Source organism: Papaver somniferum, chromosome 10 (assembly GCF_003573695.1).
Source record: "Papaver somniferum cultivar HN1 chromosome 10, ASM357369v1, whole genome shotgun sequence".
Lineage (NCBI taxonomy): Eukaryota > Viridiplantae > Streptophyta > Magnoliopsida > Ranunculales > Papaveraceae > Papaver > Papaver somniferum.
The window spans coordinates 101,460,541-101,484,577 of NC_039367.1; the positions used below are offsets into that span (position 1 = coordinate 101,460,541).

General features: G+C 37.8%; 1 protein-coding gene across 2 annotated transcripts; it reads left to right on the forward strand.

The window, feature by feature from the left end:
* Nucleotides 1-18,621: 18,621 nt before the first annotated feature.
* LOC113317184 (two-component response regulator ARR12-like) lies at nt 18,622-23,796 on the forward strand. Of its 2 annotated transcripts, XM_026565314.1 has the most exons (7): nt 18,622-18,826; nt 19,366-19,546; nt 19,946-20,098; nt 20,299-20,697; nt 20,955-21,031; nt 21,304-22,581; nt 23,314-23,796. In XM_026565314.1, exons 1-7 carry the CDS (start codon nt 18,800-18,802, stop codon nt 23,383-23,385), a joined length of 2,187 nt encoding a protein of 728 aa, XP_026421099.1. In that variant the 5' UTR covers nt 18,622-18,799; the 3' UTR covers nt 23,386-23,796. The 2 variants fall into 2 exon arrangements, with proteins under 2 accessions (XP_026421099.1, XP_026421100.1); XM_026565315.1 differs by lacking the exons at nt 18,622-18,826; nt 19,366-19,546 and having other exon boundaries at nt 19,946-20,102.
* Nucleotides 23,797-24,037: the final 241 nt, after the last annotated feature.

The following is a 24,037-nucleotide window of genomic DNA, read 5'->3' on the forward strand; positions in this document are numbered from 1 at the left end:
TTCTCACGTTCCTCCCTGAACTGATCTTGAACGCCACTGAGTCACTGACCACTTTCGTTTCTTCTCACTGTCTCGAACCAACCAGTTGATCTACCACTTCGCCACTGCTAATTGCCAGCTCATTCCAAAACTCCTGAACCACCAGCAGATGACAACCAACACCAGCCCTAGCAAAACCACAACAGACTGGTGCCTCTTCTTCTTACGGCTCTTTCCATCATTCACGATTATCCAGCCAACATACAATGAGCTCCATCTTACCGTTGCTGCTTCATTTCTCCTCGACCATCTTTTTCTGAACCATAACACGAGTTCCGATCCGACCTTTTGCTGCCACCTCCATTCGAGTACCACTTCATAGTGCAAACCAGCCACAACCATTTACTCCATCGGCAGAGATTGCTCAATTCAGAAACCAGCTACAACCCCTGAATTCGACCACCAGTTCGAGCTCAAAACCTTAACAGACTATTGCCCCTTCAAACACGTATTTATAGCTTCAGACCACTCCATTCCATTCTCCTTGTTTTCAAGCATCATCACTATTCATTTCTTCTAACTCGTATTCAGTTAACCGAGTCGAGCATCATCACTGTTCATCACTATGTAACGGACCTTATTAAATTGATTGCGAAACAAATTAATCACCCACACCACAGACTCAAGTCGACTAACCACAGAAACCCCAATTTCAGTTCACAGCACCATCTTTCTATACCAACCACCACAACTGCCTGCAGATTCAATCCACCATTGCACCGCTCGACCAGTTCTTCGCAAACCCATCGTTTACAGCCATGAGGCAATGGCAGTAATACTCGTATTGGAACCTCTTCTCTTGTCTAATAAGAAATGCACGTTTTTGTGTTTGGCAGAGAACATAAAATGTTGATTGGTGCTTAAGAATATTCCAACGTCCACTCATCTCTTAAGCTAAGAGCTTCACTGCTAAGAGTACACAACAGAATTTTTGTTCCACGCACTGGTTTCTGCCGTGATATAAAAGTGCTGCTGATATATAGAAATTCCAGGCCAGCCACAATCTGTCATTTTCGTCGCAAACACCATTTTACTTTTAGCTATTTATTCTCTAGATGATTGGAATTGCTTGTACTTTCTACAAAAGCACTAAAATAGTGTTATTAGCCAAAATATCGAGTCCTAGCTAATATAAATATGGGTATAAAATGTTGCACTTATCTACTTATCACCTATTTATAGCTGAATTCTCTAATCTCAGGTTGATGAAGATAAGGATTGCTTTCCGTGCCGTGCGGGGCAATTATCCCGTTTTTTCAGGAATAGATAGAGATAAAGTAGGTTGAGTTTAACTCATTATTCCACCGCCTTTACTCTCTTCTGCGGTGAGAAAATAAGTCGGGTATGTCTCACATGTGCCATAGACCGCCAGACCAAAACCCTAATTGTTATCCCCCCATTTGTGTGAAGCTGAGTCAGCCTTTGTGATGACGTGTTGAGAGAGAGAAATATTCTCTTTTAGCCGAGTCGGCCGAGATAGAGAGATATTCTCTCATTTGTAAGAATGACTAGGATGAGTCACGTGAAAAGGCATGGGATGCCTCAGAATTCCTGTGGAAAGGAGACTCGATTCCTACATGAGGAATATTCAGCCTTATCTTAGATTTCCCGAGAGATTTGAATCTCTCTGAGATTTGGAAGAGAGATTTGAATCTCTCCGAGATTTTGCAGAGGGATCGGAATCTCTCCGAGATTTTACAGAAGTATCGGAATCTCTCCGAGATTTGCAGAGAGATTTCAATCACTCCAAGATTTTAAAATCTCTACGAAGGTTTTCTTAACGGATCTGAATCTCTCTGTGGTCAGCTGGGACTCGTCCTGGAGAGAAAGAAAAGGCTTTGTACGCCCGATTAATTCCTCTGCGAGACTTTGGCTCACTTGTCTTTGACTAGCGTATCTTGTAGAGATGTGCTAGGAATCAACTGTGTGTCCATATGATGGGCCAGCAAGACCAGTGTATCTCGAAAGGATGTTCTAGGAGTCTGTCGACAGGGCCCGGAGGCAGAATAACCAACGTATCTCGCGGGGATGTCCTAAGAGTTATTCGGAAACCTCAATAAGTCGAGTTAGAGACTAGATCAGACATGACCAGTGTATCTCGCGATGATGTACTAGGAATCAGTCCTTGATATCAAATAGGGTGAGTTACAGGAGATATGCATATCTCCGCTCTGGGTCATAAGTCCGTCGGGGACGTCTTTACGCATATACAGAGCCTACATGACTAGCAGTATCTCTTCGAGGATGTATACTAGGATTCATGGCATCACAATCAGCTGTGTCTCACGAAGACATGTTGGAATTGTGGTTGTTCTAGTTCATAAGTATGTCGGGGACGTTTTACGCTCTACAGAACTTACGTGACCATCAATATCTCGTCGAGGATGTGCGCTAGAAGTCACGACATCACGACCAGCGGTGTCTCGCGGGGACGTATACTAGAAATCGTGTCTAAGGATTCCTTGAGGGCCAAGGGCTTAATCTCTCCCTTGAAAGTTGAATTTTGTCTATGGTCTTAAAATGACACTTTTTCCCCTTATCCAAATTTCATCATCTACAGTTACCAATTCAAAAGATAAGAGAACCAGTCTAAGTTGTTTAATTTGTTCAATATCAGCATCAATAAAAATGAGAGTGTCATCTGCAAATTACAGATAACTAACAAATTTACCTCCCTCTGTTGCTTGAAATCCAGAAATAAGACCATAAATTTGAGCTTGCTTAATCATATAAGAAAGAGCTTCACCAACAAGTAGAAAAGGAAAGGTGACAAGGGATCTCCTTGTCTAATTCCTTTACAACTTTTGAAGTAACCAGCTGCAGAACCATTGATAAGGCCTATTCCTATGCACATGCAAAAAAAAAAGCTCTTTGGAATACCAGCTGGCATGGTAAACCAATTTTGCTATTATAGGAAAACCACGAAGCGACCGAGTTTCTTGCAAGCGTTATTGACAATATCACCAGTGATAAAGACTTTATCGCTGGCGATATTGTCAATAACGCTCGCTGTTAACTCGGTCGCTGGCGTTATAATCAATATCTCCAACGTAGGACTTTCTACCGCCTATAAATTCCGCACCTTGTTTACATATCCTTCACACTTCCCTTCTCAACTCTTTTGTTCTCTTCTAAAAAAATATCTTTCGTTTTACTTCTTAAACAAATATGGAGAAAAGAAAAAGAAACAGAAAATCCAAAGGATATACTAGTACCCCAGCTTCAAGCATAGACCATTATGTTATCTAATCAAATGTGGATACAAATTATGAGTTTGATAATTTTAGACAAGTAGCCGGTGAAGGTATGCTATCTAATCACCTATCTGATCATGAGGAGCGAGTTAATTCGGTAAATATAAGAGGTGGATGATCTGAGTAACATACGATTTTTCAGTTACCTCCCCATGTTGTTCAAGAGAGAGTTAGAAGATATCCTTGGCGAAATTTATATCATATACAACCTAGAAACCACAATACTCAAGGAGTTCAAGTTATACTAGAACAATGGTGGAAGACTATAAACACGTTCTTTTTCAAGGACTTTGAATGCGGTAAGTTAGTTTTTTCTAGTAACTTAATTTTTAAATCATGTATTTTGTTTTATAAAGATCAACAAACTCTAATTGTGAATGATTGTTGTTAATAGGAATTACACCGATAGATTTATACATGTTAACGGGAATTCCATGTTCTGGAAACTTACTTCCATTTAACAAACTAAATTGGTTATCAGAAGATAAATGGAAACAAAGACTTCCTTTATACTCAAATGAATTAGAAAGAAATGATACATATAGACAAATAAAAGCGCATGGGTTAAAGTTTGAAAAGGCGGGGGTCTAATAACAACACCCAGTATTTCGCTTAGCAATCTGTATGGACAAACTCCAATATACTTTTAAGAGAATCAACTAGACAGTCAGACTCAATCTTAATCAAAGTATATCAAAGAGTTATATCTCACTTTCTCGATTCAATACTTATTCAAGCAAATAGAAATCTGCGAGTCTAATTGAATACAAGAGAAATCACTTGAACGGTACCAAAGACCAATGTTCAACAACCAAAGGTTGGATTTTCCAAATGATCGCTTCAACGCACAACTTGTGATATTTCAATTATATAACCAAATATAATGCGGAAAAGAAATAACACAGATACCAAAAGTTTTGTTAACGAGGAAACCGCAAATGCAGAAAAACCCCGGGACCTAGTCCAGATTGAGCACACACTGTATTAGGCCGCTACAGACACTATCCTACTACAAACTAACTTCGGTATGAACTGTATTTGAACCCCAATCAATCTCACACTGATCCAAGGTACAGTTGCGCTCCTTACATCTCTGATCCCAGCAGAATACTACACACTTGATTCCCTTAGCTGATCTCACCCACAACTAAGAGTTGCTATGACCCAAACTCGAAGACTTTAATAAACAAATCTGTATCACACAGAAAAGTCTACGGTAATAGATAAATATTTCTCCCACAGAAATACCTACAAGTTTTTGTTCCGTCTTTGATAAATTAAGGTGAACATGAACCAATTGATATCCCTGACTTATATTCCCGAAGAACAGCCTAGAATTATCAATCACCTCACAATAATCTTAATCGACTAGCGAAAGAAGATATTGCGGAATCACAAACGATGAGACGAAGATGTTTGTGACTTCTTTTATATCTTGCCTATCAGAGAAATCAATCTCAAGCCAATCTTACGATTGTACCCAAACACGATAGAAACATCAAGATCAGATCATGCAATTACAGAGAAAATAGTTGGGTCTGGCTTCAAAATCCCAATGAAGTCTTCAAGTCGTTAACCTACAGGGTCTCGATAGAAACCTAAGGTTAAAAGAGAACCGACTCTAGCTAATACAAGTAGTATCACACAAAAGTTGTGGGGCTTAGGTTTCCCAGTTGCTAGAGTTCTCCTTTATATAGTCTTTCAAATCAGGGTTTTCAATCTAAGTTACCTTGGTAACAAAGCATTCAATATTCACCGTTAGATGAAAACTCGATTAGATTCAAGCTAATATATTTCAACCGTTAGATCGAATTTAGCTTGTTACACACAAATGAAATGCACGTGGATTTAGGTTTATGTAACCGCACCCAAACATGTACACTTATTTGGTTCAACAGTAGTTAACCAAATAGATAGCCATATGAACACTTTCATATCAACCATATTCATCTTAACCATAACTAGTTAGAGAGTTGTTCAATTGCTTAGATCTCATAGAAGTATACAAGACACAATCAAAGCAAAAACGATTTGATTCACTCGAACCAATTCATGAACTTTATAGCCACGGTTTGCAAGTATGCATTCCTTAGTTTATATAATTTTAAGTTCACGAATAATCGTTTTTAGAAACTAACCCACTTAAGTACGCATACTGGTACGCGGACTTAAATACCCGGAATAAGTTTGTTTTCAGTTCACAAACTCCAGCAGAAATTCACGGGATGTGAACTTCCGACAGTACGCGGACTTCTGTTCCGGTTTTCCTGAGCAACAAATTATGCATACTTTGGTTCAAGGAATAAGGACTTACACACGTATGAGTTATCACACAATGTTTATATCCTTTCAAAGTTATGTTTTAAACTCTCATTTCAATCATTGAAACATTCTTAGAGGACGTTATATAGTTGTTGTTCACAAGCTATTTTTCGTCAAAGCGATTTTCAAGTAATTGAAACTAGTATGACTTTCTTCACTAGTAAAGATGAGCTTGGCCAAAGCGAAAGCTTACCAACACATATTTCGAGAAATAGATAAGCGAGATAAACTTGGCTCGAAATAGAAAATGTCTATAATCATAGTTTATATAGCAATACGACTTTTGTCTCAAGATAGGAGATAAATTAGATATACTTTTGAATGATAGATAAGTTCAAGTCTACACATACCTTTTAGTTGATGAAGTTCCACCAGTTCCTTGAGTAGTTCTTCGTCTTTGTATGATGATCGCCATGGAGTCTAGAGCTCGACTACACTTTTTATCCTAGTCCGAGACTTAGCTATGAGTAGACTAGAAATCAAGACTTATAGTTTTGACAACTAAACTTGACAACAAGCTTGAGATAACAACGCTTGCGAGTTCGACCGAGCAGTGCTCTAACAATCCCCCCCCCCTGTCAATTTTAGTGACAAAACTATCAATACATATGGAATACAAAATAAATAAATAAACTTTTGTTGCTTCTCCTCTACATGCATGATCTCTTTGGTTCTTCAACATTACTCTAAATATTCGTCACTTCCAATTACTCCAACGATTCCAAAGGTTGTAAGTTTAGCATCATCGTTGTTGAAAATCCGTAGCTATAACAATGAGAAAACAAGTGGTCTCAATCATTTTTACACAGTGTCATAGTATTATTACACAACATCAAAGTCCAATTGTATCACAACTTCGACAACAATACTATGGTGATATGTATCACTCCCCCTTAGTCAATACTCCATCTCACATGGAAACCACTCCCCCTTACATAATGATCCGAACACCATATGTATTTGTAGTGTGAACTACACATTAATTCTCCTCCTTTTTGTCAATAAAATTAGCAAAGGTACGAAAACTAGTGGAATCCTAATGAAATTTCCATAGAGACATGACCAAAAGAAAGAACATATCAACTTTTTAGATGCCATTATATAGCCGAAGCTAAATGCATTTATCAAGGAGTTTATAAAGATACAAGATAACCCCTATAATATTCCACAACCGCACTCCCCACCAAAATTTGGCAATTAAGCACAAGTTCAATTAAGAACTCCCCCCCATAAAATGTCATTCCCGAAAGAACAACAAGAGCGACCTTACTTTCACAAGAAAAGAAGGATTTCTTTGGACATAACAAATCACATACGAATATGAATTTGAATCCAAAATACTCAATTAAATTAACCACAAGAAAACCCATGATTAATTTAATCGGAAATGCTCAACATAAGAGAACTTATGGAGCCGCACAATATATACATAAAAATATGGATCAGGGAAGATCAATACTGCGGAATAGACAAGGATTCATTCTATTTTCCATCACTATTTGCACAATGACATAAAAATAGACATAATCCTCGTAAATAAAAGTTCATCAATATCTGCATAATGTCATACAATAGGCTTAAAAACTTTTGTAATGTCAAAAGTTCATTCATTCTTTTATCTATACTTGCATATCGACATATGAAAGACTTAACTTTTGAAAAAGTATGGGACAATCATAGTTCACGGACGCAAAGATACATATCCTATAACACATTGCAATATATAAAACCATAAAGATAAATACTGCAGAAATCAAAACGTTGGACATAGGTATGTGTAATCACAATAATGGCTATTCCAAACTCTAGTTATTCTTCAAAAACAAGAAATAATTCTCTAAAAGAAGATTTACTAGACATTGAGACCTCTGAAGAATTCTTTATCGTCCCCGAACTCCTTGTCGGCAATAGCCATGGGAACATAAGGTTCATGGAGAAAGGAGTCAATTCCAACAAACCTTCTAGGCTGATGATATCGAATCAGGGCCTTCTGAATTTCAAGAGTTCTTATAACAAAAGCCTTTATTTACTGAATCTCCTCTCTTTCTTCCTTCAACTCTTCAAGAACATCAGAAAACTTCTGAGAATTTGAAGGAATAGCTCTTGGCTTCCTTACATTCCTTCTTTTTCTTTTCAAAGTTGGAGGTAACGGAGATTTTTTTTTTCCTTCATGATTGATGGCTTAACAATCATATTTACATCTTTTCCATCAGAACACATGATGCTTGGAGTCTCCATACTTGTATGGGTTTGTGAGAGGAAATCACAATTTAAACTCAACATGCAGTTTTAAGATGAAAAGGGTTTCAGAGAGGAAAAACGAATGTAGGGTTACGGAACCCTTTAACCACATAGGTTCAAGCACACTCAATTCACGACCCTGAAGAGAGTGGAATTGACGAGAATAACCCTCTTTTATTGAAAGCACAGTGAAGTCCTTTCCAATATTAATTAGATATGAAAGAATTCCAAAACATACCGCAAAACTAAGAAAACAAAAAACAAGAGTTTCTTTTTTAAGCTTGAGGTGTGCACAATCTTGTCGATTTTTGATCAGGCACATGAGATAAGATGCACTAAAACAACACAATCAAGTTGTGCTGTGGTGAACAACAATTTGTCCACCATTTCCTCTTTAAAAAGAATTCATAGAACCCTGTCTATCAAATTGTTTAGACCATACTCTTTTCTCTAGTGGTCTTGACCTATCTTTGGAAACCAACTTCTTTGAAGAGGATAAAATCTTACATACCTCAGCGGTTTTTTGAACAAGTTTGAGCTTGTTTGCTAGGCGATTTTCTCTTCGTTGAAGTCTCTTGACATGTCTCATCTTGTGTTTATACTTGTAACACTTAGTAAGTTCATGACCCTTGAGTGAACAATAAGAACATGTCCATGGATAAGATGATTCAGATACACGAGATGTGCAAGCTGCTAGGCATAAAGTGGAACTTGAAAATCAAACATAGAGTTTCCAACAGAAAGGTTAATTTTTTCTTACAGATTGGTTGAGTCTTCTTCTGGAAGGATATCAAGATTGATATATGTATTGCTATAATTATGAAAATCAATATCTTCACAAAGAAGTGCAACACTTGATTTTTCGTCTTCATTAGAATCATAGTTGTCAGACATTTCATCAAAAGTTGCAGCAAAACCTTTGTTCCCAGTGTATTTCTTTCGATTAGGACACTCATTTGCAAAATGAACAAAACCTTTACACTTAAAGCACTGAGGCATATCCTCGTCATCAGTTTCATCATTATCCCTATTTTAGGAGGAACACGATTATGGGGTTTATCCGATGACCTGGATTTATCTCTGTAGAACCATTTACTTATCTTCAAAAGAAGATCCCTAAACTGTCTTGTGATCAACGAGATTGACTTGTCAATATCTTCATCTAATGAATCAGCCTCAGAAAGATCATCTTCAGAGATGCAAACACTTTTACTTTTATCAAGTAATTTAGTGTTATTTAGTGTTTTGAAAGCAACATCCTTACTAGACTTGGACGTATGCTCATGATAAAAGATATTTAACTTCCCAATCAAAGTATTTCTGGATAGCGTTGCGAGATTATTTCCTCCAACGATGGCATGCTTCTTAGAATCGTATCTAGATGGCAAAAATCTAAGAATTTTCATCACAATGCCCTTTTCAGGAATAGTCTTACCCAATGAAAAAGATGCATTAACAATTTCAGACACTTTGTGATTAAACTCATCAAATGTTTCTTCATCTGCCATACGAAGGTTTTCCCACTCAGAATTTAGGTTTTGAAGCCTAGCTTCTTTCTCACTGATATTCCCTTCAAATACGGTTTCTAAGATATCCCAGGCTTCTTTAGACTTTGTGCATGGCATGTATGATAGCATTTAATCCGTCAGAGTTTTGCTTTGCAGCAAGGATTTCTTCCGGACTATATCTACCAATATCCTTAGGTATAGATATATCACCTTCTGTATTAACCGGAGGATCATAGCCATTAACAACACGTACCCATGTTTGAAAATCACGAGCTTGAAGAAAAGCACGCATAGCAATTTTCCACCATAATTAGTTTGAGCCATCGAAGACTGGTGGTACATTTATGGAGATAGAATTCATGTCCATAGATTCAGAACGCTACAAACACAGACTTGTAAGGTCTTTAAACGTGTTTGCCTGCTCTGATACCAATTGAAAAAGCGGGGGTATAACAACCACACCCAATATTTCGCTTAGCAATCTGTATGGACAAACTCCAATATACTTTTAAGAGAATCAACTAGACAGTCAGACTCAATCTTAATCAAAGTATATCAAAGAGTTATATCTCACTTTCTTGATTCAGTACTTACTCAAGCAAATAGAAATATGCGAGTCTAATTGAATACAAGAGAAATCACTTGAACGGTATCGAATACCAATGTTCAAAGATCAATCAATTTCAATCAACAACCAAAGGTTGGATTTCCCAATTGATCGATTCAACGCACAACCTGTGATATTTCAATTATATAACCAAATATAACGCGGAAAAGAAATAACACAGACACCAGAAGTTTTGTTAACGAGGAAACCGCAAATGCAGAAAAACCCCGGGACCTAGTCCAGATTGAACATACACTGTATTAAGCCGCTACAGACACTAGCCTACTACAAAATAACTTCGGTCTGGACTGTAGTTGAACCCCAATCAATCTCACACTGATCCAAGGTACCGTTACCCTCCTTACATCTCTAATCCCAGAAGAATACTACGCACTTGATTCCCTTAGCTGATCTCACCCACAACTAAGAGTTGCTACGACCCAAAGTCGAGGAATTTAATAAATAAATCTGTATCACACAGAAAAGTCTACGGTAATAGATAAATCTGTCTCCCACATAAATACCTACAAATTTTTGTTCCGTCTTTTGATAAATCAAGGCGAACAGGAACCAATTGATAACCCGGACTTATATTTCCGAAGAATAGCCTAGAATTATCAATCACCTCACAATAATCTTAATCGACTAGCGAAAGAAGATATTGCGGAATCACAAATGATGAGACAAAGATATTTATGACTTTTTTTTATATCTTTCCTATCGGGGAAATAAATCTCAATCCAATCTTACGATTGTACTCAAACACGATAGAAATAGCAAGATCAGATCACGCAACTACAGAGAAAATTGTTGGGTCTAGCTTCACAATCCCAATGAAATCTTCAAGTTGTTAACCTACAGGGTCTCGATAGAAACCTAAGGTTAAAGGATAATCGACTCTAGCTAATACAACTAGTATCACACAGAAGGTGTGGGGATTAGGTTTCCCAGTTGCAAGAGTTCTCCTTTATGTAGTCTTTCAAATCAGGGTTTGCAATCTAAGTTTCCTTGGTAACAAAGCATTCAATATTCATCGTTAGATGAAAACCTGATTAGATTCAAGCTAATATCTTTCAACCGTTATATCGAACTTAGTTTGTTACACACAAATGAAATGCACGTTTATTTAGGTTTGTGTAACCGTACCCAAACATGTACACTTGGTTGGCTCAATAGTAGCTAACCAAATGGTTAGCCATATGAGCACTTTCATATCAACCATATTCATCTTAACCATAACTAGTTCAAATGACTCAAGAGAACTAGTTAGAGAGTTGTTCAATTGCTTAGAACTCATAGAAGCATACAAGACACAATCGAAGCAAAAACGATTTGATTCACTCGAATCAATTCATGAACTTTATAGCCACGGTTTGCAAACATGCATTCCTTAGTTTATATAAGTTTAAGTTCACGAATAATTGTTTTAAGAAACTAACCCACTTTACGCATACTGGTACGCGGACTTAAGTACCCGGAATAAGTTTGTTCTCAGTTCACAAACTCCAGCAGAAATTCACGGGATGTGAACTTCCGACAGTACGCGGACTTCTGTTCCGGTTTTCCTGAGCAGCAAATTACGCATACTTTGGTTCAAGGAATAAGGACTTACACACGTATGAGTTATCACACAATGTTTATATCTTTTCAAAGTTATGTTTTAAACTCTCATTTCAATCATTGAAACATTCTTAGAGGACGTTATATAGTTGTTGTTCACAAGCTATTTTTCGTCAAAGCGATTTTCAAGTAATTGAAACTAATATGACTTTCTTCACTAGTAAAGATGAACTTGGCCAAAGCGAAAGCTTACCAACACATATTTCGAGAAGTAGATAAGCGAGATAAACTTGGCTCGAAATAGAAAATGTCTATAATCATAGTTTATATAGCAATACGACTTTTGTCTCAAGATAGGAGATAAAGTAGATATACTTTTGAGTGATAGATAAGTTCAAGTCTACATATACCTTTTAGTTGATGAAGTTTCGCTAGTTGCTTGAGTATTTCTTCGTCTTTGTATGATGATCTCCATGGAGTCTAGAGCTCGACTACACTTTCTATCCTAGTCTGAGACTTAGCTATGAGTAGACTAGAAATCAAGACTTACAGTTTTGGCAACTAAACTTGACAACAAGCTTGAGATATAAACACTTGCGAGTTCGACCGAGCAGTGCTCTAACAAAGGTGGTTCGTGATGAGTGCCAAATATTGTATATATTTATCCCTTTTTGTTGGCATTTAACTCATCCTTTGTGCATTAATTCTACATTTTATCCCATATTCTGTATTTTCATTGTTTTCAAGAATAAATATTTTTCTTACTTAATTTTATATTTTTAGGTAATAAATAAAGTCTGGATGACTTGCGGAGCGGAAAAGAGCTGAAGAGTGGTCAAAAGCCGGAAGAAATTACGCAAGGAAGCCGCAAAGAATGGTGCGCACAAGACCAAAAAGTTAGGAATGGGCTCAAGAAGGAAGAATTGTTCTTAAAGAAGATATGGGATTGGCATACCCAAGGCCCAAAACCCTTACCCAAACCCATTTTCTATATCCATACCCGCCCCCATCTTCAGCCGTCAGATTAGATTACATCTGAATCCGATGGTCGCTTCACTATAGTGCATCAAAATCTGAAGTTCTTGTCAAACATCATAGTGCCTAAATTCTAAGCCTTCAGATTAGATTGCATTTGAATCCTACGGTCGCTTCTTTGACTATGCATCAAATCTCAATACTTCCGCTTAACACCACAGTACCTAACTCCATCTTGCGCCGTCGGTTTCGTTGTATCTATGCATCCGACGGTAGCTACAAGCTCCACTCCATCTCGCCGTCAGATTGTTCTATCAACTCCACATCCCACGGCCTAGATTTGAAGATCATCCAACTTGATATCCCCGATCAACACTCTAACACCAAACCCTATACTACCCAAACAAACAGCCCCTCCCCTTCTTTCCATCGACCTCATCCCTCTCTGCAACTCCACCACCTTCACCTGTCGCACCACCATCATCACCACCACCTTCTTCACCTGCTACAACCACCATGCAACCACCATACCATCATCACAACCACCTATATTACCTAAACCACCTAATACCCCTCTCTCTAGCCCTCTATTTCACTGATTTCTCACCATTCTTTTCTCTGAAACCCTAGGTGAGAAATCAGTCAAATAGGTGAGTCTAGAGTAGCAGTTGGCGCATGGGAATGGAGCAGGAAGAGATTACAAGGCATGAGTCGACGTTAATTGGGATTGATTTCAGCGAATTAGGTGAGAATACCAAACCCTAATTTCAACTTTTTTGGGAATTTTTGAGGGAATTGTGTAAAACCCCAAATTGGGGGAATTGGGTATAAATAGAGGCTTTGGGGTGTTGTATTGGATATATCTGGACTAGCCAGTGTATCCCCATGAGGGCTGGACTAGCCAGTTCCTCTTGGGTAGATTTTTCTTCCCTGTTTTGTATTTGTAGATTTAATTTTAATTTTCAATTTTAATTCCAAATTCAGTTTTAGTTTATCTTGTTTCAATTCAGTTTGTTTTATGTTTTAATTCACATTTCATTCTAGTTCACATGTTAGTTTGTAGTTCTCTGTTTAGTAAATGTTTTGTTTTTGTTGTTGTTATGTGAGCTCAAATGTGTATGTGTATAGCTAGGCTGAGATGATGCCTTAAGTTACTGTTAGTGGTGGAATGTTAGGTTATAATTCATGTAAATTGAGCTGATTGAGAAATGGAGGAATTTAGTGCTCAACTGTGCTTGTGATTGATTGTGCTGTCAAAAGACAGTCAATGCTAGGAGTAAACAGTTGAGCAAGCTTCTTCTCCTTCCATTCCATTTATGTATGCCCTGGAACATAGGCAGGCTTGAACCTTCACCTAGCTCCATTAAGGACAGGGATTTAACATAGAATTACACTATATGGCTAGGTCACAAGGTGGATTCATAACCTAGTTGTGTTGTTTCTCTGTTTTGTATCTGTAATTTTGCTCCCCTGCCATTGCCCTTGGCTTAGGCCTTGGTTTATCTCTTTGTCATTCTTTATGCCATTGTCACCTTCACCATCATCATTGTTGTTTGCTGTTTGCTTTTGCCATTGTAAATATCCATGTTTTACCTTGGCCTAGTGCCACTGCTACATTTAGTCTGCTCCACCTCCCCTACCATCTTCTTATTTCCCTGGCCTTGCTTCCAGTTCTGCTCAGTTGCCCTGCAACCCTGCCTGCTTACCTTCCTCCCCTGCTGCTGCTGCTGCTTCTTCTCCAGCCCAGCCTTGTCTGCTGCTGCTGTGCACTGCTTCTGCTGCTGCTGAAGCCACCACTGCTGCTGCTCCAGGTCCAGTTCAATTCTGGGCTACAAGTCCAGTCATTACAAAAGCCCATTGTATCTGTTAAGGCCTAAGGCCCAGTTCAGTTCAGTTCAGTTCATTTCAAAGACTACTGAAGCCCAGATTCATTACAAAGCCCAGTTCAGTCTTGGGTTAATCTAGAAGCCCATTGACACTCAAAGCCCAGTGCACTTCAAAGGCCAAGCCTAGTGCACTTCAAGACCAACTGAGCCCAAGCTCAGTTCACTTCATTGTCAAACAAGCCTATAATCCAAAGGTACCCTAAGCCCAAAGCCCAAAAGGCTTCATAGTTAACCAACAACAATTTAGGAGCCCAAAATAGCTAGAAAACTCCAAAACACTCCCAGTCTCTGTGGATCGACCCGTACTTGCACGAGCTACAACTGACGACCGTGCACTTGCGGTATTACTGTAGGCCCTCGTTTTTATTGCGCTTAATTTTCACACACCTCCGGGCCCACCAATTCGGTTGAAAAGTTTTTTGAAGTGTTATGTTAGGAAAATGGGTGAAAACAGGGGAGCTGGTAATCAATATTTGTTCCCTGGCCATTATGAGGAGCTCGAACGTCTGTTTGTATTGTGGACACTGGGCCAATGCCTATTTCCAAATGCTAGCTCAGTGGTGTTAATCGGTTTTCTCGAAGCATTAGAAGATTTAAAGCAAGCACCAACATATGATTGGGGGTCTCCGATTTTATCAGAGATTTACATGTCCGTCGGTGATTGCTCGACGTGTGTCAAAGATAGTTTTAATTCTTTTGGGGGATCTCTAGAGGTAAGAACCAATATTTTTCACACTATTTGTTTGTTATTTTCACATGGAACCAATAATGTTATTAATAACCAATAATGTTATTATTTTCAGTATTGGTAGTATACGTGGTTCCGTGTTTTGGAACCTTCTCTTAAGAATCATACCAATGTTTTTGCGATCATACGGAAGTACGATTCCGAGAATTGGCATCATATACAGATTGAAGATGGTCAACCTATACATAATTGTGTTGAACAAGCCTTAACCTTATCTCCCAGCCGTATGAAGCAATACCTGAGTTCGAAGAAGAACAGGCTCAGAGAATGGTACAGCTAAGCCTTACAAGGATGGTGTTATACAACCCTAATTCTGAAAGGGGTGTTTGGTATTATAGTGAAAGACAACTTCTTCAGTTGCAAAGAAGATCAGTGATAGTCATAAACCCTTATCCAAGTTCAGAGGTTTCCGAAGACGACTACTTCAAATTGATAAGGGAAGGTCTTCATTGGAAAGAAGCTGATGAATTGATCCAGGAGCCAATGGACAAAAATGCCTACCTATCTGGGTATAACACTATTTTCAATCCCGATATTGCTATGCAACCGCAAAGTTTGGGTCAGGTGGATTTCCCAGCTTTAGGTAGGATGCCACTTGCCGATGAATTTCTTCATTCCTAACCTCCACCAGAGACGGGTGACGCATTTGCATATCCTTGTCAAATTTCATCGTCAACCATGCTAGCATTTTCTTGGGACGTACAGACTATATCCACCATATCTGGACAGATTGTTACTTATCCAATTGCTTCCAGTGCACTTAATCGGACTTATCCATACTGGGGGGGTCAATGCTACAGAGTTGCAGTATCAGACCCAGTTGAAAGATTATCATGCTCTATTACATGGATTTTAGAGATTTCACTTGGATGAGTTGCAAAAACTGAGGGAAAGCATGATGTTTGACATGATCCATGATTTGACAGTAATGATGGTTCAGGTAGTAGTAGAGGAATGAGTCCCAATGGTAGAGCTGGTAGAGGAACGACTCATTTGAGTCCCAATGATAGAGGAATGACTCATTTGATTCCAAGTGGTGGAGGAATGAGTCCCACTCGAAGTCAACAAAGTCGTGGAAGTGAAAGAAGTTTGAGATGTCGTTCTATGCAGGAGGTACCAGAAAGTTCTACTCCGAACCTAGTGTTAGATAGTCAAGTAGTACGTGGTAGTGAAGAAAACATTGGCTTGGATACAACTATTATACGTAAGTTTATTTATTTTCCAACTGACATAATGACTTCAGGTGGTGGTGTGAACATGGAAGTAATTAGGCAATCGACTCTGTATACCCCAATTGCCTCCACCCCCAATTTCCTCGAGCTCATCAGCATTTCAACCATTCCAGCATCCATTGCAGCAAACTCCTCAAGAATATCAAAAACACATATCTCAAGATTTGTATCATGTTTCCATGCGCCCTGAACCCATTGCTTATCAAGGTTATGGCGATTCTGATGAGACTCAAGCACCAAGTAAGTCTCAAACCGTCTCGCTAACTGATATGTTGAACAATACTCTTGATCCAGAAAATGCGGGCAATTGGATCTTTGGTCAGGGAGGAAATGGACAAGGTAATGAGTAGTTTAAATGTAAGCAATTTAATTATGTAAGCAATTTAGTTGAAATGTAATCTTTTTAAAAAAAATTAATGGAAACTTTTTTTAGATTAATACTAGTTTTACATTTCATTAAAAATTAACCTTGATAGCATAACAGGATACTTAAAATTTAAATCCCCCCGCATGAACATTGTAGAGTTCATAACATTCGTCGTGACTAAACCATCTTCCGTTGTCTTCGGCGAATTTGGTACGAGCTCTAATTTTTAGTTCTTCATTTGACAACCCAGGATTATCCCCTTTTATCAACCACATAATTTGCTAATACTTTCGAACATTGTTATTGATGAAACAATAACGATTTTGAAGACACTCATTTGTTCTTCTTGGATTTACGTTACTTAACGTCGTAAACCTTTGAAACACGGTGTCCCATGAGTTAAAAGTCTCTAAATTAAAATCTTTATCGCTTGCAACTGAAACCCAACATCGAATTAGAGAAACATCTTCCTCTGGAGTAAAATCCATTTCGGTTATGCGAGCACTAGGCATGTTGAAATGAATTTGAAGTTGGGTTGGAATGAGTTGAACCTAGTTATTTATAGGGAGGAATTGGTAGCCGTTGGATGAAGACCTGGTAAGCGTTGATCAGACCAGCGAGCGCTGGCTTGACCATCAAGCGATGGACACTCTATCTCTCGCTGGAAACTGCATCATGTATGCCTATATGTTATTCCTGGTATATAGGCATATGAGTTTGGCAGTTTGACATATCCATAGTGGGTACATATATGGCAAAAACTGATATTTGACACGTGCATAGGAATAGGCCTAAGAACCGAAAATATGACAAATTCCACACAACATCTAATCCAACTCCTCCACTTCTCCCCATATCCCATTTTAACAAATTCTTCCAAAATCTCCCCATATCCCATTTTAACAAATTCTTCCAAAAAAATCCCAATACACATGATCAAAAGCCTTCACTTATTCCATATTACGCCAAATGGGTTTCTTTATCAAACCATACGGGGTTTCTAAAATAAGCCAAATTTCACTGTTATGAAACTTGTGCGGTCTGCACCAAAGCCATTTTAATGGGTACAAACACAACCCTAATTTGAAATTCCAAACACAACAATAGCAGAAATGACCAGAAAGAGTCTACTTATCGGGAAACTGAAAAACTTTTGCACTGACCTGAACCTGATTAAAGGCAAACAAAAACAATGAAAAAGAAATAAAAAGTAAGCAAATTGGGCAGAGGAAGGCAGAAAGAAACCAACTCCTTTTCTTCCCCTCACTGTCTCTCTCTTGATTGTGAGTTTCAGTCTCTATTCAACAACCATGAGCCGCTAGGCACGCGTGTCTGCTCCCTTGTGATCGAAGTCGCACAAACAGTCTCTCTCTTCTCCGTTGGTCCTACGAATACTTCTAAACAAAATTCCAAATCAGTGGGTCCCACTCTGGAGAAGTGAAATTAACGGCTCAGCAGCCATCAGATTATCTACTGTCTCAAGCTTTAATCGGTCCGGCTATATCTGTGTCAGGTTATCGGCTAGAAACTGCATCACCTCCTCTCAGCCATCACTAGTACTACAACAAAAGAATCTGAGTGGGGCCTGCCTCAGTTTCTTTTACATATTAATAGGAAATACTTGGTTACCTTCATCCTCACACTTATAACCCAATCAGAAGTCGAAACGTATTAATTTACAGCGAATGAGTAGTTATACGGACTGAGACCAAGTACTTTCGGAGAACGCTTATTTACCAAAGATGCCATTGACTATTACTGTGAACTACGGATAAAGATCTAGACCGTTGAGAGTTTCTAGAGATTTGAATATGATAAAGAAATTCAATGATTAGCGATTTAAGGAGAGGTATTTGTTTCACTAGGTGGTGGTATCATTATATCTGCTCCTGTTTATTGGGGCATGAGAAAAAGAAGCATTTAGTAAGTAAATGAGGAAATCATGATGATGAGATGATCAAAGTCAAAATAATTACTCACTTGATGAAGATTCTTTCATGTGTTTCTTAGATTTGACGAACCTAACAAGGGTTAGTCGTGGGAGAATTTGAGAGATTTTAATGGAGTTAACAAATCCCCTGTTAACGGTGAGAGAGTTTGTCAAAATCTTTTAAAATCTCTGTTAGTGGTGAGAGATTTATAGGGAGTTTCTAAAACTACCTCAAAATCCCTTAAACTCCTTGTTAGTGGTGAGAGATTTGATTATAATCTTTTAAACTACTTGTTAGTCGTAAAACACTAGAGTCATATGAAATTTATAATTTGAGGGAGTTTGAGGGAGTTTCATGATGTTTTTGTGTTTAGACAAAATCTCTTGAAAAACAAGAAATTTATGGGGAGATTGAGTTAAACCCCCAAATTGCCTAGACTCTCTCACACTCCCTCTAAATTCCCATAGATTTAAATACATTAAAATCTCTCAAACTCTCTTGATACTAACCCCAGTAAATTAGATCAGTATCTTTAAGAAAAAAACATTTTCTGTGACTAACTTATTTCTGGGGTTTCTTTTTAATTTATTTTTATTACGTATAATCTTCAAAGTGGTAAACTTTATTGTTTAACTGGCATTAATTTCAAGGATTTGGGTCTTAAAAGTGTTAATTACTATTTCTGGGTTTTGAAGATCATTACTCAAAAAATGACAGTAGAAGAGGAATTCGTAAGAAGAAGAAGTAGTAGTATTCTTTGTGAAGATGAACAGAAAAATGATTTGTTTCCGATTGGTATGCGTGTTTTAGCTGTTGATGATGATCTTATTTGCTTGAGGGTCTTAGAATCTCTTCTAAGGAGATGTCAATACCACGGTAAACATAATTTCCTCGTTTTATTTTTTCAGAATAGTTTGACTTTAGATTTTTTTTATTTTTATTATGGAAATATGGAACTTATGGAGAATTTCTGTTTAAAGTAACAGAAATTATGGTGTACAGACTTGTTTTCATTTACAATTTTCTTCTCTTTTCATGGATTGTAAAGTGGAGATGGTTCTTCTTTTTTCAAGACTTACAAGTTACTAAATTTATTTGTTAAATTTATTGATTTTGCTAACTAGTTTTGGATCTCGTTTCTGTCAACCCGGATCATATATACTGTTTGTGATATTTCCACTAGACTAGATATTGATTCTTGGTTTCATTAAATTTGAGGCAAGAAAGAATTAGTATATGGATTCTCAAATCTAGATATTTTTGTTTTATTTGCAGTTACTACTACTACTCAGGCTGTTACAGCATTGAAGATGTTAAGAGAGAATAGAGATAAGTTTGATTTAGTTATCAGTGATGTTCAGATGCCTGACATGGATGGTTTCAAACTTCTTGAGCTTGTGGGTCTTGAAATGGACCTTCCTGTAATAAGTGGGTAAAAATCAGTTATATTAGATATCCCGGTTTTGATTTATTGTTGAATTTGATTTACATTTGTGCTAGTCATTTTAATCGTGGTTCATTTTGTTCTCTTGGGATTCCTGTTCAATTTTGTAAATGCTAGGATTTTATACAGAAGATCCTTTTAATTTCCACAATAAGCTAATGAGTTTTAAAGTTTTGATCTTTAGTGTTGTCGGCGAATGGAGATACAAGAAATGTAATGAGGGGAATTACTCATGGTGCTTGTGACTACTTGCTGAAACCTGTTAGAATTGAGGAGCTCAAAAACATATGGCAACATGTACTAAGGAAAAAGAAGGTTGATCCCAAGGACCAAAATAATCTTGACAATTCAGACAAGCTTGACTCCGGAATGGGTGATTCTGGAAAAGGTCCTGAAAATTTTGGAAACGATGATCGGACTAAGCTCAACAGGAAGCGCAAAGATCAGAATGAAGAAGATGACGATGAGTGTGACGATGATGATGAGAATGATGACCCGTCTTCGCAGAAGAAGCCCAGGGTAGTTTGGTCGGTGGAGCTTCATCGCAAATTCGTTGCAGCAGTTAATCAGTTGGGAATTGATAGTATGTCTTTTGATGCAAATTGTGAATGTTCTGTAGTTTATATGAGTCTGATTCAGTTAGCCCTTGTGTCACGTGGGTCAAAAAGATCGCAACACATGAATGTTGGGACTCAGACGGTCACTAGATGGCCTAACTTCCAACAATCACATGGCAGAGTCATGGTTGCTGTCCCACATCAAACATAGCTCTATTCAATCATGGTTCCTTGCATTTTCTTCTTCTTCTAACTCTTTCTTTTCCTGTGATTTATAATGCAGAAGCCGTCCCTAAGAAGATACTCGATCTGATGAATGTGGACAGACTTACCAGAGAAAATGTGGCAAGCCATCTTCAGGCACAAATTCTTTTCTGCTCTTTTTTATCTTCCATGATTGTGATTGTTTAGAACCAAGGATCAAATTTTTGTACAAATAAGAATGATGGTTTCTTAAAGTATACCTTTTGATTTCACACCAACTATTGTTAGAATTTTAAAATGGATATTACAGACAAGACAACTCATATTTCAGACCTTATCCCAGTATTAAAAATAAAATTGACTTGCAAACCAGAAATGTTTCCATGAGTTTCACATCCTTGCTCACAAGCCCCATTTTGTTATTGCAGAAATATCGTCTTTATCTGAAAAGGATTAGTTGTGTGGCAAGCCAGCAAGCGAACATGGTTGCTGCTTTAGGTGGTAAAGATGCCTCTTATTTGCGCATGGGTTCATTGGATGGGCTCGGAGATTTCCATGGCTTTGCGGGACCAGGGCAGCTGTCGAATGGTTCTTTGGCATCATATTCGTCTGCTGGGATGCTTGGAAGATTGAATGCTTCTCTTGGTTTGGGCTTACGTGGCCCCTCGTCTGGAATGATGCAACTAGGTCGACCCCAGAACCTGACCAACTCTGTCCATGATCTAGGGAAGCTTCACCAAAATGGGAATTTTCTTCAGGGGATGCCGATGTCGCTGGAACTTGACCAATTGCAAAAGAGCAAGAGCATTTCTCGTATAGGAGAATTCTCTTCATCCATTGATTCAACAGCTTTTTCGGGTCCTAGTAATTTCTCGGAAACTGGAGTCACCATCGGTAATTCAAACAACTCATTTCTTAATGTCCATAGCAACTCACTGCTGTTACAAGGAGTGCCGCAACAAACCCAGAATAGGGTTGGATTTGGAGATCAGTCTTCTAGGAGAATGCCGTCAGTCAATTCTGAGTCTTTTGAGTTTGAGTTTGGTGCTTCTTCTCATTTACCTGATCAGAGTGGGTGCAATGACAATTGGCCGAGTGCTGCTCCATTTAATTGTTTTCCATCAAATCCTCTGCCACTGGGTGACAATCCTTTTTGCCATTTGGATTTATCATCGGGTAGTTTAAGAGAAAATATGTCTTCGATTAACCCCTCTATCGGGAGTAACTCATTTGACGTATCTTCGAACAGTGTAACAACTCTGCACGAATCAAGAAGAGATTTACAAGCAGGGCCTATTGGTGTTAATGTTCAACATGACAAGTTCTCAAACTTTGTGAATCTGGGTGATGATGTTGGCCAGAGTATGAATTTAGTTCCAAAGCAGAAATGGATTAGTCATAAACAAGACTACAGCCAAAACTCAAATCTTCTGTTTAGTTCATCAAATCCATCAGTACCTATTCATGGTGTTGTTGGTGCCTTAGGTCAGAATAAGAATACAATGAGCAACAGAAAGACTGATTTTATTTCCACGTCACGACCAAATTCTGGTAGTACTCCACATTTAACACGACAAAATGGGATTGAGAAACTGTCTATTGACATGACAGAAAATTTTTTCTTGGATCAGAATAAGTCACATGGTGGAGTTGTGTCTAATAGCTGTGACTCCTTGGAGGATCTAATGAGCGCAATGATTAAACGGGTAAGTACATGGTCCTGTTTTGCACACACTCGGTACTCATTTTAATCGACTATATTATGATTTTTGAGCATGAGTGGATAGTGTTAGATTAGTTCAGCACAGTTTAGTTATAGTTGTTGGAGTCACTTGATTGTTTGCAGTCTTGAACTATGCTGACAACACGTCTCCTTTCCATTTGGTTGAATTTATGCTTTAAAAGCCATTATTAGGCAAAAATTATAAAACAATGATGCTGTGATTTATAAGCCAGTTTGCCTTTTTACTTACTATATATGTGGTGTACCTTCATTCATGTCTATCAATAAGCTAAATATAACAGAGAAAGTAATATGAGTAAAGGTGGTGGATTCATACCACCTTCTTTCTCTAATCAGGAAAGTTAGCCTCTATCCTTAAAGTGCTAAGATGAGTCTTTATGGTCATCAATCGCTCATTCATGGATATATTTTCTGTCTTGTAGGGCTACCATGAAAAATGAAGCACTTTAGAATAAAAAGTATTATGAAATGCCTTAAATCATACACCTTGTTAGTATTCTTTAACCTATATATCCGCCTTGATTTCCTTTTGCTGGTTGTGCACAATCTTTGTTATATATCTGTTATGGCTGATAAATTCGTGCAATCATATTTAATAGCATAATTTTTTTGTTTACTTTATAAACTTGATTTGATAATTTCCCTTGTCTTTTTCTTGGACTTTGGATAAAATGTTGAGTTTCTTCTCATGCAGGAGCAAGACGAACTTACATCAAGGGACAGAGATATTGGATGTGATATTTTCCCAGTCAGAACATGTATGTGATATAACACGGTTTAAGCTATTAACATCCTCTTAGAAAATGGAAAAAAGGACGCTTGCAACAAGATGTCATTGCATACTCTTTTTACATCAAGAGAAAAAGGAGTCTGTATCCCCATCTTCAGTGACATGTAATCTCTTCTGCTTTTTTTTTATCTGAAGTGTTAAATCCCCTGCATGTTGCAAAGTGTTATTTCACAGTGTCATTTGCTATAATTGGCTTGTATATTTCAGCCTTTTATTCTCTTCTTTTTCCTCTAATCCTCATTATGTGTCAAGTCTTTTCAACCTCTCTAAGTCTTTAAGGCTTGTTTATTTCCATATTCCATCTTGCTCAATTTGGAATGTACGAATGCAGCGCTTTAAAAAGCAACAACAAGTAAATATAACTTTGATCCACGTTTTTTCTTTTCATTTCATTTTTCTTCTTAGTGTTTTCCCAATTAGCTTGTTAGTCATGCTGTCGTTTAGTATGTTTTGTAATTTAACGACTTGTCCAATCTTTTACTTCCATATATTAAATAAAATCGTGTTGTTTTTTTTTTTTTTGGTAAATCCAATATGTATTAATAAATATTCCTTCCGTATTTGGAAAAGTGTTACTTTCACTTTTTTAATTTGACCTATTTTTTAGGCCAAATTGAAAAAGTGAAAG

Coding starts and splice junctions, on each gene's coding strand:
- LOC113317184 (XM_026565314.1), top strand. CDS start 18,800: ATGGAGTTAACAAATCCCCTGTTAACG. Junction 19,547..19,945: donor AAGGAGATGTCAATACCACG/GTAAACATAATT, acceptor TTTTATTTGCAG/TTACTACTACTACTCAGGCT. Junction 21,032..21,303: donor ATGTGGCAAGCCATCTTCAG/GCACAAATTCTT, acceptor TTGTTATTGCAG/AAATATCGTCTTTATCTGAA.